Here is an 18996-nt window from a genome sequence, read left to right on the forward strand (position 1 = left end):
GTTTTTTTTCTGCTGATGTCTGAGGGGTTTTGAGCTCAGTGATCACCAGTAATAAAGGATGCAATTAGTTGTTGGTTTACAAATGAGAATTCAGCCATCTCTGTTTCCCAAAGCTGGATGTGGTTGAAGGATTAGCATTTTTGTCTTCAGAAGATGTTTTGTTGGTGTAATGAGAAATACTAACATACCTTTCCTTCTGATTTTAGGAGTGGCCACACACTACTTGCCTTCTGGTTTTCTCGACAAGAAGGAAAATTAAATAGACAGCAGACTATTGAACTGGGACATCACATTCTCAAAGCACATATTTTTAAGGTAACAGAAAATCAGAGGAAGGTTTACACCAGCCCCATCCACAGCACTCAGTCTTGTCGTGGGGTTGGTGTGAGAAGTGTGATTGCTTGAGGCTGCTGAAGCATGTAGAAGTCAGCTTTAGAAAATTGGCTGTGGTACCTAAGACATGCTTAAAATTAAACCCTCCTTCAGATGGCAAATTCAGCAGATAACCTCCTTACCTAGAATTGCTCTCTGCCATAAGATGCTTCTTGCCCTGAAAGATGAATTCTTGTAGCAGCATCTAGAAAAAAGGAAATCTTTAAAAAAGAGTGATTTTGAAGAATCTAATGAACAGGAAAATCTGATCATTGTTGAAATTGGCTGATTGGTCCACCCTGCTCTTCTCACTGCCATTTAAGACCTGGGTAATTGAAAGGCAAACTTGGGTGTGAGTATCAATATGACCCATAAATAAATATCATTCTGCCAAGTAGGGAGCATGTCAGGTCATCAATTCAGGTTGTTTTTCCTCAAGTGGTACAGCAGCAGACACAAAGATCATTCTGCAGGCACAAAGATCCTAATTTTGAAGGTATTTATGAAGGCCTGGTGCCATTATAATTCCATTTTATGTACTCACCAGGAAGCCAGGAGAATATTAGACCAGAGCTAAAGTGTTTTGTCCAGCCAGGGAGTACTGAGAGCTGGGCATAGAGGCAAACTTCGATAAAACAGAGCAGAAAATCTGTTTATCCTTCTCCAATCTTTTCTAGTTTGAATCCACTGGTACCTTAGCAAGGTAATGGTGGAACACTTGGAATTTCCAGGTGTAAAAGAAGTAAGTGATGCACAGACCCAAAGTGCTGACCTGACACGTGGGTGGGAAGACATTCTCACATTTCCATCTTCTCTTGCTGGCTGAGATCTGATGGTTTGTCTTCTCTTTTAAACACAAACATCCTCAAACAGTTTATGGGAAAAGAAAAGTACAAATGTTTTATCTTTTAAATCAGTTGCCAGTCTTAACAGGAGCATATAGAAAGCCAACTTGAAAAGCCTGGCTTGGAATAAAAGGGCACAAAGAGAAATGTGCAGTGATACAGGAGGACCCAAACTTCAAGCTGGCATATGTTTTGCAAATTAGCAAAAGAGAAGGCTTTAATTGAATCTTAAATTAGTTTCAAATGTCAGTAATAGAGAAGAGGGTGATGCTTGCAGCAGCCTGGTCTGGTGGAAGGTGTCAGTGCCTGTGGCAAGGGGATGGAATGAGATGGGCTTCAAGGTTCCTTCTAACCCAAACCAGTCTGGAATTCTGGAATTCTGCAAGGTGCTGATGGCCAAACAGCAGAGGAGGTGATGAGGTAAAAATTAAAGATGCTGACAGCTTGCATACAAGACAGGACAGGAAAAACCAACTGTTTGAACACTGGGGCTGTGGGGGCTGGCACAATTGCTCAAACTGTCAGGCTGGTCTCGTGTTGGATGGTCCCAGTGAAGTGGGAGCCACTGAGGGTATTTTGATTAGATGTTGTATGAAGCTGGGATTTGTTTTTGCTGAAGGATTCACTCTGCCCCACAGTTCTGAAGAAGGAATTAGAAAAGGAAGATATGAGCTAAAAAAAGAGAAATAGGGCAGGCTTTTGCCTGAACAGTAACTGAATTCTAATGGTGTTTAATGTACTTTTTTTTTTTTTGGTAAGGGGTACGTGTCACCTTTTATGTCTTGCACTAATATTTAAGTATATATATATTCTAATGCAACAGTTAAGATTTCTATAGCATCTGTGATTATCTTCAGAGGGCTATTCTCAAAATATCTACCCTTTTCCTTGGTCCTGATGGTGATTCAGGCAGCTTATTTTTGGGCTAGATAGTAGTGTAACTATTTTTAAATTATTTTAACTGTTTATTATAAAAATGCTTTCCCTATCCAATTTCACCATCCTGAGTAAATGAAATTTAATATTGACCTCTAATGTCCTGTGTTGTGTCATTTCAAAAGCAACATTTAACAGTGGTTCAAATTCCTGAGCTCTTTTTCCCTCAACACAAGCAGGTATTTTTTGTGGTTTATCTCCCTGAATTTTAAGGAAACAAGTACATGGAGCTGTTATTTATAAGAGCTTGTCTAAGCTATTGCTTCTTTTGGTGATAAAACCGTTTCAAATGACAAATCTGTTGATGGCTGGGGTGATGCTGCAGATTATCTTTCACACAGAGGAATTAGAGCTTGCAGCCGAGTCCAGCAATGGGTTGGGACGTGATTCCCACACATCTTCCTTCAGAGGAGACAAATCCCACCTTGTGCTGAGGTTTTGTGGCAGCAGCATCATCCCAATCCCAGGCACACACGGAACTGGGGCCCTGCAGGGGTGGAAGTGAGCACCCGGTGTGCGAGAAGGCAGAAATCAGGGTTTGCATATCAAAACAGAATGAAAAGTGCAGTGCAAGATGCCTGTGCAGTTTCCATGGAATCAGCAGGCTTTCCTGGGAAGTCAGCAGCAGAACAGCAGCATTCAGGGCATGGCTCCTGCTGGAGTCTCCATCCCACCCCTCTGCTCTTCCATCCAGCTGTTCGCTCCCATCTGTGGCTACAGAGAAATTATGGCTCCTTCCACAGGAGGAGAAACCTGCTTAACCATGTTCTGCCAATTAGGGGTGCTGGAAAATATGTCAGACCTTCAATATATTATGTAGAACCTGATCATGGACACCAGGTAGAAAAGTTGGAGACAATCTGGTACAAGATACCAGGGCATACTGCTCCAGGCTGTGGTTGAAAGTTCCTGAATTTATCTTGCCGTGAGCAGATACTGTGTACTTTATTTAAAAAGAAAAAAAGCAGCAATCTGTTTTCCTAACATGGCTTTTTGTGAGGGTGTTGAATGGATCTGGTTGTTCACAGTTAAATTCTGCCTTTCCTCGACCTTGGAGATGGCTACATTACATTTACAAGTAATTTTCTGCAAGCTTATTAATTGACTGTGAAGGTCAGATATGGCAAATTGTCACATTATCTTGGGTGTAGTCATTATTGTCCTGAACCTCCTTTGAAGTCCAGAGACCCAGGAGGATCTGCCCAGTGTAACTGAGCAGATTTCTAAGTGTGGATCTAAGTTCCTTTCTCTTTTTCAGGGTCTGAGTAAAAAAGTTGGGGTATCTTCCTCCATCCTGCAAGGGCTTTGGATCTCCTACAGTACTGAAGGTCTTTCAATGGCGTTGGCATCTCTGAGAAATCTCTACACCCCAAACATAAAGGTACTGGAGGAGGAGGAGGTGGAGAGCTGGGGGGCTCAAAATTCACACAAGAAGCTCCAGCAATGGGCAGTGACCATGCAGAGTGTTCACTGGAGCTGTGTGCAGTGTCCTGGCCAGGCTGAGCAGCTTGCTGGGTGTTTGTCCTGAGCTGAGGAGTGGCCTTCAGTCAGTTGAGATTTTTTTACCATGTGAGGTAATCTGTCGACTTTGTTGAAGGATCTCCTTTTCATTGCAATGAACAAACAGTGAGTTTGTGCCTGTGCAAAATGGGATTTTCCCTTCCCAAAGATGTGGAATGCAATAACTGATGTTGGAACTTGACATGTAAAGGGCTCTGGCTTAGGTAGGCATGAGCTCTGAGGTGGCACCAAATGCAACAGCACGTGTTCCTGTACTGGTTCAGGCACTTCTTTTGCAGTGTAAGATGAATGTGTTGACTTAGGCGAGCCCATCTCTACAGCAGAAGGGATTTCAGACAGAGATACAGGTTTGGAATTGTTTTCTCATGTGGGAGGTGTTTATCCCAGGTCCTTCCCACCCAGGTGAGGTGAGCTCAGTGTCTGTCCCCGTGTCCCTTCCTTGTCACTCTCAGCCATCAGGTGCCAGCTTTTCCACTTGACGAGGGCAAAGGGAGCCAGTCCAACCCTGGAGAGGAATCCCACGGGAAGGGTGCTGAGTACAGCTCTCTGCAGCTGTGTGTTTTGATTCCCCATCCCCTCCATGTCCCCAGATGCTGCAGCAGGGCTGGAGTGACTGTTCCAAAGCAAAGGGTGGTGGCACCTTCAGACCACTTCCTAGCCACCTGGGAAATGATTAAACAGCTCCATCTGCATCAAATGGGACCATCTATTGGGCAGATATTTTTGCTCAGCAGTTTGCTGTTTGTTTGGAGATGTGTAGGGGGTTTCTGCTGTGGTGTCACCCTGGCAATGAGCTCCTGTGTCTCTGTGAAGCTCAGCCTGAGGCTCTCCTTCCTTGCGCAGGTCAGTCGGCTGCTGATTTTGGGAGGTGCAAATGTGAATTACCGCACGGAGGTTCTGAACAACGCCCCCATCTTGTGTGTCCAATCTCACCTGGGCTACGCAGAGATGGTGGCCTTGCTCTTGGAGTTTGGGGCCAACGTCGATGCTGCTTCTGAGAGCGGCCTGACCCCGCTGGGCTACGCGGCTGCCGCCGGCTTCCTGAGCATCGTGGTGCTGCTGTGCAAGAAACGGGCCAAGGTAAAGGAGCCAAAAGCTGCTCTGAGCTGCTCCATGTGTGCTCAGGGCTGGGTGGGTGTCATGGTTTGACCCTGGCACAATGCCACGGGTCAGACCACCACAGCACGAGCTGCAGGCAGGACATGGAATGCTTGCTAGGGAGCATCCTCCAGCAGATGAAGGCAGGAGGCTGCTTTTGGTGTTGCTTTCTTTTCTCTGCTAAAATGTAGTGGGTTTAAAAGTCCCACATTGACACCAGCTCCTGAGAGTCAGTAATTGGTGTCTGGAATTCAGGTCTGAGGTAGGAGCTGCCTTGTGACGCTGCACTGGTGACCTGCATAAGGATGTTCTGGAGAAATCCTTGAACTTCACAAGGTTAAAATGGCAACGCTGCTTTTCCAGCACAAAACATTCTTTAAATATCTGCCTGAGACACATTCTCCTAAAATTTTCATCAGACTTGTCCTAGAAAAATCCCTTTTGTTTAGCTTTGTGATGAGTGGAGGTTTAATTGTATATTATGAGTCAAGTCAAAATACTTTGTTGAAGAAGAAAATTATGCTGATTTTTGAAGTGGAGCCTCCTGGAAACAATTTGTGGTTTCTCTGTATCTTTAATTTTAGTTCAAAAGGCAAAATATGGGTTTATGTCATTTTGGTATGGATGTCAGGATGACTGAGGGACTGTTTAGATCTTGCTGGGTTGTGTTGTCTGTAATAATGTGAGGACGGTATGAAGGAAAAAAAAATTTTGCTTTTGTTGGATATTTTGAGAGAGTTTAGTGATGTGAGTCCTGCCACTTGTAGTTTTCCTTGAATATCCCTAACAGTACTGAGAAATACCCCAAAACACCATTTGGTGTAGTTTGAAGACTGAGATATTTGCAGAAAATTCCAATACTGATCGCTGAAGGAGTTGAAAAAAGAGAAATATTGATATATTATTAATGTGAATGTGTTATAATACATTAAATATTTCTCATATGTATTACATAACTGTAATTTAGGTCAGGCCTTGGCACAGGTTCCCAGAGGAGCTGTGGCTGCCCCTGGATCTTTAGAAGTGTCCAGGGCCAGGTTGTATTTCAATGCACAAGAAAATTTGAATGCTGGACTTCAGGACACAACAGAAAAAATATTTTTGTAGTCTTTGAGTTTTTGAAGAAAACTGGAGAAACCTAAAAAAAAGTAATTATATTTTCCCCAAAGCAAACATTTGTGGCCAAGATAATGCCAGAGCCTGGGACATTGCTTTGGAAGTGTTTGTTTTCTGGTCATGGAAGTGATAGTTTACCAGAAAAATGCACATTTTGCACACGTGGCATTATTTTGAAACAGGGACTGGAAACTCTGAAGAAGCAAAGATGTGTTGCTCATGATTTTTTGTTTAACTGTATCTTTTCATCTCTTTTCAAGGTGGATCATTTGGACAAAAACGGGCAGTGTGCCCTGGTCCATGCTGCCCTCAGGGGACACCTGGAGGTGGTGAAGTTCCTGATCCAGTGTGACTGGAGCATGGCTGGACAGCAGCAGGGAGTGTTCAAGAAGAGCCATGCAATCCAGCAGGCCCTGATTGCTGCTGCCAGCATGGGCTACACCGAGGTAGGACTGCTCTGCCTCTGCAGGGAGGGGAACCAAGGCTTGGCCTTCTGCTGCCCACTCACCAGAGAACGTCCAGAGGTGGAGTCCAGAGCACCTCTGTCCTCCTCCCTGTCCCATCCCAGTGCTCACAGATCCCTGTGGTCAAGGCAGGCATCCAGGACAGGAAGGATAAAAGCCTTTAAGTTGTCAGAATAAACTTTTTTGGAATAAACTTTAAGCAGGGATAAGATGGATGGATGGACACACGTTCCCTACACTGCTCCTCCAGCACGATGGGGAGTGTGAGGACGTGTAACTTTGGACTGTGTATTGAGGGAGAGAAGAGACAGAGAGCTTCCTCCTGCCATCCTGACAAAGATTTATGATGGGGAAAATTATATATGGAATACTTGAGGCTGGAAGAGGCCATTAAGGTCATTGAGTTCAAGTGTTAACCCAGTGCCAAGCCCACCACTGCCATTAGTACTCCAAAGAGCCCCAGCGACCCACAGTTCCTTCTCCTTTCCTTAAGAGTGAGTTTCTTTCCTACCAAATACCTCCTCTCAGCCTCATCTCCTCTAGGAGATGCACCCACTGCACACACCAGGTCATCTCCAACAGAACAGACACAGTCACAGGGAACTGACCCTACCAAGTCTCATGTGCCATCATATCAAGACACTTGGAAAAGTGTTTTTTGCTTGTACAGGGCAGCAAGTTCAGTGATTAATCTCAGGAGGAATATTTCCTTGATGTCAGGGTGCCAGGCAGACGCTGTTCCCTTCCCTCTGTGTATCACAAGCAGCTCGTGTGATGGTGTCAGCAGTTCCTGTATAACACATTTGAGTTTCTGATCTGACATAATTTTGTTTTAGATCGTCTCCTACCTGCTCGATCTTCCAGAAAAAGATGAAGAGGAGGTGGAGAGAGCACAGATCAACAGCTTTGACAGCCTTTGGGGAGAGACAGGTGATTTCTGTAGCAGCTATACCTTCCCTTCCCTTCCCTTCCCTTCCCTTCCCTTCCCTTCCCTTCCCTTCCCAGATCCTCTACATCCCCCATGGACCACCTGGTCTCCTGCCTCACTTGTAATCTCACCAAAAAACCAGACATGGCACAGAAGCAATGGAAGAAAAGTGTCTGAGCAGAGTTGAACTGACGTAACCCACTAGTTCTCCACTAGAAGATGCAGCTTTTAAGAGCAGCCTCGACCTTCTCAACACATTCAGGACTTCAGGCCTCAATTCCTGCCACTGACATCATCCAGCCCTGACAACAGAGGTCACACACCTTTATGGTGCCTGTAAACACTAAGCACTTAAGACAAAATGGTACTTTATATAGTGAGACAGAGGAAGGTCCAGGCAGAGGCTTCCTTTCCTTTCCTTTCCTTTCCTTTCCTTTCCTTTCCTTTCCTTTCCTTTCCTTTCCTTCCCTTCCCTTCCCTTCCCTTCCCTTCCCCAACTGAGCAGCCTTTTGTCTACACGAAACTAAATCTGTAAGTTCATATGAAACTCAAGACTCACTTTCACATAACTGTATTATTTATTTTCCCAAAAGTAAATAGAGACTTTAAATAAATTTGGAGAGAAATGCAGGTTTCCACCTAAAAATAGCAATCTGCTCTGAAAATCTGAATCCTGGCTTGTCTGAGTTTTGATACTTGTTGCTCGTGTCTCATCTTCCACAGAGCAGAACCAAATGCCTGGCTCAATGATATCAGCCTGATGTCATCCAAATGGCAGTGCCAAGTGACATCATAAGTTTAGGAATTGCTGACAGCACACTGTAGCCAATTCCAGATGGAGCATTTCCCCCTGGGACAGAACTAACATCAAAACCCAGCAGAAAAGTGTCTGAGTCACTTATGCTATCTCCATCAGAGTTGGAGGTGCAAAAAACATCTCCATCAAATGGTTTGTCTTGCTGCCAGGCTGTGAAACAGATACACGTGCTGGATGGGAGCAGTTTAATAATTCCTTCTCCAGATAAAGTTGTTTTTTTCTACAAGAAAACACAGCAGCAGGAACAGAAAACACTGTTGCAGATCCCTGGTGTATGAGGCAGTGGTTTGACATGGCTCACTGACAGAGATGGGCACATCCACACCTGAGCCTGGTCTCAGGCTCTGTTTGAGCTGTTTTGAGAAGCGCAGCAGTTGTTGTGTGGTGTTTATGCCAGGACTTGGTTATTGCACGGTGAGTGGTCCTTCTGGAGCTACATCCTCATGGAAAAGCTGCACAATTCCTGTTTATCAGCACTGGATCCTGGTTGCTGCTCCTTGGCTGTGCCCTGTGGACTCATCTTGGTTGTGCTGGGCCATGGGAGCTCTCCAGCAGACTGTGAAACTTCAAACCAGCCCATTTTCATCTTCCTTAATTCCTCCTGGAGGAGCAAGGTCTGGCTGCTCAGTGGTACAAGCTTTTGAGCTTCCCTTGAGCTGGAGCTGCAAAGGACAAGCTGGAGCCACGTACCCACTCCAGTTGCTTGGACCTTGAGGAACAGAGCAGCAGAAAGATGTGTCACCACAGGCAGAAGGAATTGCAAAGGAAAGTGGAGAAATAGTGGATCAAATCATCCTCTTTCAGTAAAGTCTTCTCCAAAGAACAAACATCAAACACTGGAGTGATTCACATTTTCATTGTTGCAAACATAAGTAATTTTGATGTAAAATACCTCAAATTAACCTGCAACATTTCAAGTGCAGGCAGGCTTAGCAGTGGAACCCAGCAGCCCTGCATGCCAATCCCTCTGCCTCCTTCTATATTTGTAGCTTACGTTTAAAACCCACATGGATCTGATTATAGATTTTGCAGAACGTTCTGCTTGTGGCAGCAAAATGATTTTTCATTTAACTCTTGGTGTCTCTCAACCCCAAGAGAAGAAATTTCAGCCATAATATGGAAGAGAATTGAGAATTAATTAAATCCCCCACCATTAACAGTGTTGCAGTTGGAAACCCATCAACACCTTGTAATCGGCCAACCCACAGAAATGTACTTCAAAGAAAAAACAAGCGACATCAGTCAGAAATAGACTCCCACCTTCTGCTCCAACTCCTACCAGAAGCAGCAGAACGTGGAGCCAGTGGAGCTGTGCTGAAGTGCACAGAAAGTTGGGGAGAGGGAGGAACCAGAAAGTCTAAAATTAATACTGAATCAAGCCACCGGCAGGTCGTGAACTTGGAACTATTTTCAGATTGGATATGTGTTCTCTAACTGAACCACACTTCTGAGCTAACAGAGCACATTTTATCAGGGAAAGAGCTCTCAGGTGCTGCTTCTACCCTCCTGTAATGTCATGGGCATATGAAAATGAGAGATATTTTTGGGTTTGCACAAAGACCCTGGCTGGTAGGATCAGCCCTGACCAGAAACAAAGCCCAGAAACAATGTTCTTGGAAAACAGGTGAACAAATCCATCCTGTTTTGCTTTCCAGTTGTTGCCCTGGTTTCAAAGATCTGCAGACTAAACTGGGATATGGAAAGTAAAAGTCCTCCATCTGGATTACACTGCTCTGTGCTTGTCTGGACAAAGCAAAGCCACCAATGTGACTGATATCAGTGGCTGGCAGGATCTGTCAGTGCCTCCTGCTTGATCCCTCACTTGCTCCCTTCTACTCACGGTGGCATGAGGCAGTGCCAGGTTGCAGAAGGTCTTGTCAAGTACCTGAAGACCTTTATTTTCTCTGGATATTGTGCCCCTACTCAGATACATTTGGCCTCACAGCCTGTGGCTTTGGCATTGGGGAAAACACTAACAGATTGATGATCACATTTCTTGGCAGCTAAACCTGAACCTCAGTCACACCTTTAGCCTCAGTCACATTTGAACCTCAGACACCCCTTGAACCTCAGTCACAAGTGCCTGTAGATTATTTTATATTTATTGGGGGTTCTCATCCCATTTCACTGGGTAGAAGCTGGTTGTCCCACCTCGTTCCATACATTATGTAAACTTTTCATGGAAGAGTTGACCTCTGAGTAACTAAAATTACAAGAGTGGAAGCTTGGAAATGGAAGGTGGAGTTCCTGTACCAATCCAGCCCATTTTCTTTGTTGGTTTTCCCTGCCATGAGATCGGTTTGGCATTTCAGGCCCCATCACTTCGATATCCATCAGAAAGACAAGTTTCCTGGTAGGAGAACACTCCCATGAGCGTGTTGCCCTCCCCCTGACTGCTCTCCTGTCTCGTGCAGCTCTGACGGCGGCGGCGGGGCGCGGGAAGCTGGAGGTGTGCAGGCTGCTCCTGGAGCAGGGCGCCGCCGTGGCGCAGCCCAACCGCCGCGGGGTCGTGCCGCTCTTCAGCGCCGTCAGGCAGGGCCACTGGCAGGTCAGTGGGGTCCTCCCCGATGGTGGGTCAGGCCATCCCTTCCGTCTTGCTGGAATAGGCATGGAGAAGACAAGCCCCAGCTCTTTTGGGGAATGGTCAGAGCAAAAAGAAGTGGTACTGGTTCTACTGTCACCCTGTGTTGTAGAATCATGGAATAGCAATCATCTAATTCCATCCCCATCCTGTGGGCAGGAATACCTTCCACCATGCTGGGTTTTTCCAAGCCCCATCCAGCCTGGCCTTGAACAGTTCCAGGGATGGAGCAACCACAGCTTCTCTGGTTATCTCACCATTTGAGAAGCAAACGGGATGCTCGTGACTTACAAGAACATTTTTCCTGTCCTTACACCTCCCTTCATAATCATTAATCATCCCTCCAGCAATGCCAGAGGCCACCATGCCTGTAGCGGGGGTAGTTTTTAGGAACGTGGGGTCTGTTCTGCTTTTCCTTGGCTCTGGCATCTTCTCAGCTGTGTCTCCACGTGCAGCCTGAGTCCCTGAGTCGTGGCTTTGTGTGCTGCAGATCGTGGACCTGCTGCTGACGCACGGCGCCGACGTGAACATGGCAGACAAGCAGGGCCGGACGCCGCTGATGATGGCCGCGTCCGAGGGACACCTGGGCACCGTGGAGTTCCTGCTTGCACAAGGTCAGAGCACCTGCTGGGGACTGTGCATCCCACCACACCAGCTCCTGCTTCATCCTGAGCAAAATTTGGGCTCAGCTCAGGATCAGCTGGAGGGGCTTTCCCACAGCTTTAGGACGGTTCCTGGGTGCAGTGTGGGCAGCGTGAGAAAAGGCTGGCAGTGCTTTGAGGTGCTGGAGAGGGTCCAAAGAAGAAAACAGAGGTGGGGAAGGGTCTGGAGCACAATAAGGGAGCTGGGAGAAGCTCAGCCAGGAGTAAAGGTGGCTCAGGGGGGACCTTCTGGCTCTGCACAGCTTCCTGGCAGGAGGGGGCAGCCAGATGGAGGTCAGGCTCTGTTCCCAGGGAATAAGGGACTAGAGGAAAAAGCCTCAAGTTGCTCTAGGGGAGGGATAAAAGGGTTGTTCAGCCCTGGCACAGGCTGCTGAGGACAGTTGTGGAACCCCCATCCCTGAAGAAATTTAAAGGATTTAAAGGTGAGGGGCTCAGAGACATGGTTAGTGGAGGGCTTGGCAGTGCTGGTGGAACAGTTGGATTCAATGATACTGAAGTCTTTTCCAACCTGGATGAGTCTGTGATTCCACACTGTCCTCCCTTGCAGCCTGTGTCCCACCTTGGCATTCCTGATTGCTCTAGATGCTGTTTGTCTCCTCCCCCAGTGACACTCCACACTGTTGAGAGCTCTGGCTGGAGGTTTCTGAGCACACCTGGAGCAAACATTGCCATGCTCTACTGCTCCACAAACAGTTTGTGCCAGCAGGGAGACCTCTTAGGCTGCTCTCAGCTGTGCAGACCAGGGATGTGTCAGCTGGGATGAACAGGAGCGTTTAGGAAATTCACATCACTCCCACATTTGCTGAACATTCTAGAGGCAGGGAATCTCATGCTGGGAGGTTTAGAGTTTGCCTCCAGGAGAAAAGCACTGCAGCAGCAATTCATCCCAGCTGCTGGCAAGAGCATCCCGCAGGTAGCTGCAGCTCCTCGGAGGAGCAGAGTGATACAGATCATCTCTGCACTCTCCAGAGCCAGAGCCATGGCTGTGCCATGGCAACAGGAGTTGTCTTCATGCCATGAAGAGGAGTGTTCACTTAAAGCTGCTGTTCAGCTCTCATATCTGTATCCATATGCTGTGTGCAGCAGTACTGACCCGTTGGTATGGCAGCGCCATTTCCTCATCCAAGAAAACGTCAAGTCCTCCTCTCCTTGGCTTGCAGTTGGCAGTAGTGTATCCCACAACGTTGTATTTATATTGGGTGAAGTTCAGGAAGAAGTACTGCTGGAAATTGTCTACTTTTGGGTAAAGGGGAGGGGAGTGAAGAAGGGAAAATATGTGCTTTTTTAGAACTGAGCTGAATTGACTTAATTCCCCATGGTGACCTGCTGAAACAGCAAAATGGTCTTCATCTCTGACTCACACAGGCTGGAATGGGGTTGGATTAAGTTAAAAAAAAAATAAAAAAGCTTTTACAAAGATGATGTCTCAGATGAGGGAAGTCAGATCTACCATGCTACTCAGATGTTTGCCAGGAAAGCCTGCAGAGGTAGGCGTGAAAAAGTTTGCAGCTTGGTGTGAATCAACTCATTTGCCACAGTTTTCTTCCCATCAGTGTATTTGAAGTTGCCACAGAGGGTGGGATCTGTGGTGGCAGAAACATTAATAAAGGAATTAATAATTATGTACAGAGCTCTCTGAAAACAAGCTGTCATTGCTGAGCAGAGTGTTTGCGGTAAACAGCGCTAAACAATGGAGAGCTCTGAAAATGAACTGCTGCTTGTTCTTCCAGGTGCCTCCATTTCTCTGATGGACAAGGAGGGCTTGACAGCCCTCAGCTGGGCCTGCCTGAAGGGCCACCTGCCCGTGGTGCGTTCCCTGGTGGAGAATGGAGCAGCCACGGACCACGCGGACAAGAACGGCCGCACGCCGCTGGACCTGGCAGCCTTCTACGGCGATGCTGAGGTGGTGAGTGGCCCCTGGCACACCCAGAGGAAACGGGCACTTGGTGGAGAAGCCATAAAATCACGCAGTTCAGCTTGATGTAGCAATGAGCACATGTAGTAGTCCTGGTTCTCCATATGGGAAGGTGCTTCCACAGAAGCTGATCCGAGAATCCCAGAATGGTTTGAGTTGGAAGGGATCTTAAGGACCATCTCATCCCACTATCACAGGTTGCTCCAAGCCCCGTCCAACCTGGTCTTGAACATTTCAAGGGATGGGGAAGCCACAACTACTCTGGGCACCCTGTGCCAGGGCTTCACCACCATTGCAGGGAAGGATTTCTTCCTAATATCCAGTCAAGACCTATTTTTTTTCAATTGAAAGCCATTCCCCCTTGTTCTGTCATTCCAGGCCCTTGTCCAAAGTCCCTCTCCAACCTTTTTAGAGCCCCTTTAGGCACTGGAAGAAGCTCTAAGCTATTCCTGGAGCCTTGCCTTTTCCGGGCTGAACAATCCCAGTTCTCCCAGCCTCATTAACAGAGGTGCTCTAGCCTTTGGAGCTTCTCCATGGCCTTCTCTTGGACTTGCTCCAGCAGGTTGATGTCCTTCTTGTAGTTGAGACCCCAGAGCTGGATACAGCCCTCCAGAATGGAGTAGAGGGACAGAATCCCCTCCTTCAACCTGCTTCCCACAATGTACCCTCAGACACCGTGGAGATACTTCTAGCCCAGGCAGTGGAGAAGAGCAAACTTCTGCTGATCCTACATCCCCAGCAGTGTGTGGGGGTCTCATCCAAGGGCAGAACTGACTGTTGGGCTTCTCATTGCAGGTTCAGTTCCTGGTGGACCATGGGGCCATGATCGAGCACGTTGACTACAGTGGCATGCGGCCCCTCGACAGAGCGGTGGGCTGCCGCAACACCTCGGTTGTCGTCACCCTCCTGAAGAAAGGAGCAAAGATAGGTAGGAGCAGGGGGACACTGCCATCAGCTCTGTGCTCAGTCAGGACTCAAACAGAGGGGCTGGCACCCTAAAAAATACAAGTATAACCCAGAGGCAGCCTCAGCCCCAGCCGCTGCTTCGCACTCCGAAAGCAGACGGCGAGCCAGGACTACTTGGTTCTCTTTAGTAAAATGGGGACTTTATTATCTTTCCTGATTACTTAGCAAAAGTTAATCAATAAACAACTGTTTCTTTGGCAAGGTCTTTCCTCTGGTAACGCTTTTTCTATCTTTACTAGTCTGAGTTGCCAAGTGTACTGTGCCCATGCCTTGCTGTGAGCTGCTGCGTTCACTTGCTCTGTGTATGCTTCCAGACCTCAGTGTACCTGCACTGCGCCACACAGCCGCTCACGTTACGTTTTCCTGTGAAAGGGGATTTTGCTGGTGCATTGGCTTCCTCGCTGCCTGCCTCTCACAGCTGCTTTTTTCCTTTCTTTTTTTTTTTTTTCACCTTCATCCATTTTTTTCCCCCCTCTCTCCTACAACTTCTTGTTTTCTCCTTTCTTTGAAGGTTGTCAGACGTTACCGAGTCGCCCACGAGGTATATCTCATTGCTGTCAGCATCAGCTTCGATCTGATAGCTTTGTTAGCCTTGCTTTCTCCTGTTTGATTTAGTCTGCATGCGTCCCCAACACCTCTAATCTTTTAATTTACCTCACCTTCAAATAATTTTTTTAATGACTGTTGCAGAGAATAACTTGAACTCAAAAACTAACCTCCTTCCCCCGAAACGTACTGAATCTACTTATAGAGTATTGTTGACTTACTCTTCACCCACACTAATGAGCTGTCCTCAAATTTTTGCCACCCCTTCCCTCCCAGTGTTAGTCCTTGAGACACAAGCTGGCTCTGCAGGGTGGTCCCTGTGCAGAGCCAGTGCCCCCAGCCCAAAGATGCCTTCGGCACCAGCAGCACTTACACACAGCCTTTCCTTTGTAATTGTTTCTGCCTTAATGGATTTTCTACTCTAGTCTTTCACATCTTGTGAAGCTGGAAATCACAATCCACTTAACCACAAACCACCCATCAACAGTCAAACTGCAGATTCCCTAGTACACTTCCATAGATTTGAGTTTAGAAATGCTTTTATGTAACCGCTCTGATTTTTCCTTTAAATACAGTTTGTTTCCCCCATCTCAGCCTGTCCCATATTCAGCACTGCCCTCTTGTGGAAACTGCTCCATCATTTCCCAGAGCACTGGGATTAGCCTTAATGACTGCAAAGGAAAGCCATTGCAAGGGGGATGACGTTAATTTAGGTGTCAGAGGAATTGTCAGCTCAGTCCTTTGGAGCACTCTGCCCTTTGACCATGCCAAGTTGTTCTCTCCAGCAGAAATTCCCACCCCAGGGTATTTTTTTCCACCCAGCTTCCTACCACCCTTGCATTGTATGAGTTCTTTACCCATCATGCATCCTGTACACTACAGGTCCAGCAACCTGGGCAATGGCAACCTCCAAACCAGACATCATGATCATCCTGTTGAGCAAGCTGATGGAGGAGGGAGACATGTTTTATAAGGTGAGAAGGGTGGGTTTGGAACATGCAACAGATGCAACTTGCAGCATCACTTGGTGTGAGGTTTTGGCCATGTTAGGTCAGTGGTTGGTCCTCCCCAGCCTAAATGGTTCTGTGATCTTAATGCTGCTGCCTTAACCCATGGCAAGTAAAAGCTCCTACTCACAGCATTCCTTGTGTTCTAAACTGTTTGGTTTTGGTTAGTGGGGTTGGAGAGGAGGGGATTGATTGCCCAAATCTGTAACAAAGCTGAAACAAAGCCAAGTTGCATTGGATTAGAGCCAGCACTTCATTTCCTCTTTGAAAACAGCAGGACCTAAGTGTTTGTTGGGAGTGCTGCTGCCATTGTGTCAGGGCTGGCAGCCTTGTCACTACCTGGTGATCTCACTGTTGGGGATCAAGGCAACAGGATAAAATACCCCAGAAAAACTCCCAGGTTAACTTCTTGCAATGAGAACAGATTGTCAGGACACAGCTGGCTTTGTCATGTCCTTTAGCCCATGGAGACATTCCACTGTTACAGTTAGGTAGTCTTTTTTTCCTCTCTGTTTGTTTAAGCCAGTCTTTAAAACCTGGGGATTTGCACACACATAGAAATTGTGCAAGTACAACAATGATTCACTGTGAGGCTCTGAGGGTGAAGCAGAAAATACGCAAAGCTGGCATTGTAGTAGGAGTTACCTGCCAGAGATACATGATACAGCTGAGAAACCTGAGTCCACAGGTTGATAAAAATCCTGTTTGTAGCTGCAAAATTTGTGTTGGGTCCTGAGGAACTGTGTGTGTCCTAGATCCCATCCTGCCCTCTTTCTCTCACCCTGCCTGTCGGCTGCCCCCCTTCAGCGTGCACATCATCCCATCCCAAAATTAGTTGCCCAAAATAGCAGAGATGAGTCACCTTTGAAGGTGACTGTTGCCTACCAATAATTATAAATGAAACCCACTTAACAGACTTAGATGTAGAGTTTTAAACAAAACTCTGCATCAAAGAGTTTTAAATCTGAAGCCCAGGGAGGTGAATCTCACCCTGTTTGTCCAAGTTCAGAGCTATGGCAGTGCTGTAACATTTGTCTTTGCTATTGCAGAGGCTTCTCTGAGCCCCAGAGCTCCACCCAAAGTCCCACAATTTGTGTTCCTTACCCTCCTGGATGTGTGTTAAGCTTTGGGTGGAGGGTGTTTTCCAGGAATGGGTAACTGATCACCCAGCTCAAAAGACCATCCAGCCAAGAGCCAGATGGAGTTGTATCGAGTTAACACCACTTCTCCACGTTTCCTGCTGTAGCGTGACAGCTCTGCATGAAGTGGGAGATCTCAACTTGTGCAAGGCATCTGCCTTTCCAGCTCAGATGTTCCCTTGATCAAATGTTCTGCCCTTCTTTTCTAGGGAAGAGCTAAGTAGTGAAGTTGTGCTTCCTTAGCCACCTAAAACATTGGTTGGGCTGGTGAGTGAATTCTCTGCAGGGAGGTACACTCAACCCAAGGATGAGTTTTGACATGTTTTCCTTCTAATAGAAAGGTAAAGTGAAAGAGGCTGCCCAGCGCTACCAGTATGCTCTAAAAAAATTCCCCAGAGAAGGGTTTGGAGAAGACCTGAAAACCTTCCGTGAGCTGAAGGTGTCGCTGCTTCTCAACCTGTCCCGGTGTCGGAGGAAAATGAATGTAAGTGTCCCCTCTTTTCATGGCAAACCCAACAGTTTTGTGCCTCTGCAGACATGTCCAGCCCTAATCGTGCCGTGGCCTCTCAGATCTCTCCTCTCTGTAACCTGGTTGTCCTTCACAGAGCACTGACATTTTATAATTCCAAAGCAGTAGTGGTTTAGTGTGTGTTTCAGATGATTAAAAATTCATTGCTGTGTTTATAGCTCTTTGAATTTTTTATTACTCCCTTTTGATGATGATGTTCACATCGTCACATGGGGGTGGAGGCATTTTCCAGATTTCTGGGGCAGCAGTGAGGAGGAGCCAGGAGATATGCTCCTTTGAATACTAATTAATTTCAAATGAAGGAGCATACGCTTAGGGGGTTAGCACTTCCCCAGGGCAGTGACTCATCCAGAAACACCTCCACAAGACTCCTTCTGGGCCCAGAACTTCCAGATCCCTGTCACTCTCCCCACTGCAATCTGGCAGCATCCAGCAACCAGCTCCTGCAGATGCCTTTTCTGGCCCCCCTTCCCTGACTTGGAGTGCAGGGACTTTCACTTCCACAAATTAAAGTCCCCATAAACTCAAAAAGTGACATAGCTGAGGTCATGAGCCAGCAAAGGTTACACTGGAGGGGAAAGACCTTTGCCAGGCAAGTCCTGTTGGCAGCTAATGCAGCTCTGTCCTTCACAGGCAATTTTCTTCAGCTCCTTGAAGAATGTCACTGTGTTCAGGGAAGCAGAAGGGTGTGGGAAAGGTTTCCTATTGCTCTGAGCTATGGAAAAAAATTGTTCATGAGATAACATTCCAGCCTCTGAAAGACCAGATGTTTCCTCAAGACTGTAGGTTGTTGGAGAGGGATTTACATGCACGTGTTGGGGACACAGTGAGGCTTGCTGGCCTCAGTGGGTGATGACAGTAACTTGGGTTGACAACACCTGAGTCTTTGTAAAGGCCATCATAGCTCCCTGTCTGTAAATTATGTTGAATCCCTGTAAAAAATACTCCAAAACCATCAAGTTTTCCATGCAGTATGAAAAAGAAAGTCCATACTAAGTTTGTTTTCTTCCGTGCTGTATGTATTTTTAATTCTGAATTTACTCACTTGCTTACCTGCACACCTATTCAAATGACAGGATTTTGGAATGGCGGAGGAATTTGCCACTAAAGCACTGGAGCTGAAGCCCAAGTCTTACGAAGCTTACTATGCAAGAGCAAGGGCCAAACGCAGCAGCAGGTGAGCAGGGACAGAGGGGAGGGGGTGAGGGGCCAGTCTCTGCCAGCCTGGCACATCAAGGGTGGGCACCCACCCTGCAGGGCCAGGCAGTGCCCCCATGGGAGGAAACGGCCAAGGAACGTTCGTTAGTGAGACCACAAAGTAATGTCCTCCCTCATCTGGTGATTTCTGAGCCCAAATGTTTTGGGAGGTTAGCTGAACTTTGGACATCTTACAGCACTGCAGACCTGTGCACCAAAGTGGGGTGTTCTTTTTCAAAGTACACTTGAGTTTGACCACAACTTGGATTCAAAGCAGAATATGACTCATGGTCTGTGTTATACAAGAGGGAAGACTCATTCATCACAGTGGTCTCCTGTAGCCTTAAAATCTGCGCA

At 46.8% G+C, this 18996-nt stretch overlaps 1 protein-coding gene across 14 annotated transcripts in view; it reads left to right on the forward strand.

Annotated features, from left to right (window-relative positions):
- Nucleotides 1-18996, forward strand: part of TANC2 (tetratricopeptide repeat, ankyrin repeat and coiled-coil containing 2) — a 154024-nt gene that overhangs the window by 125844 nt on the left and 9184 nt on the right. For 11 of the 14 annotated variants that reach the window (XM_039700623.1, XM_039700622.1, XM_039700624.1 and 8 more), the window contains 13 exons: nucleotides 207-315; nucleotides 3412-3534; nucleotides 4518-4754; nucleotides 6149-6334; nucleotides 7189-7282; nucleotides 10512-10645; nucleotides 11169-11292; nucleotides 13071-13246; nucleotides 14051-14183; nucleotides 14733-14762; nucleotides 15650-15741; nucleotides 17251-17397; nucleotides 18519-18619. In XM_039700623.1, coding sequence (XP_039556557.1) covers nucleotides 207-315; nucleotides 3412-3534; nucleotides 4518-4754; nucleotides 6149-6334; nucleotides 7189-7282; nucleotides 10512-10645; nucleotides 11169-11292; nucleotides 13071-13246; nucleotides 14051-14183; nucleotides 14733-14762; nucleotides 15650-15741; nucleotides 17251-17397; nucleotides 18519-18619 — 1686 coding nt within the window. The remainder of the gene's footprint in view (nucleotides 1-206; nucleotides 316-3411; nucleotides 3535-4517; nucleotides 4755-6148; nucleotides 6335-7188; nucleotides 7283-10511; nucleotides 10646-11168; nucleotides 11293-13070; nucleotides 13247-14050; nucleotides 14184-14732; nucleotides 14763-15649; nucleotides 15742-17250; nucleotides 17398-18518; nucleotides 18620-18996) is intronic. The other 3 variants (XM_039700625.1, XM_039700626.1, XM_039700634.1) reach the window with 1 other exon arrangement.

This window comes from Passer montanus, unplaced genomic scaffold (assembly GCF_014805655.1).
Source record: "Passer montanus isolate IOZ18808 unplaced genomic scaffold, ASM1480565v1 scaffold142, whole genome shotgun sequence".
Lineage (NCBI taxonomy): Eukaryota > Metazoa > Chordata > Aves > Passeriformes > Passeridae > Passer > Passer montanus.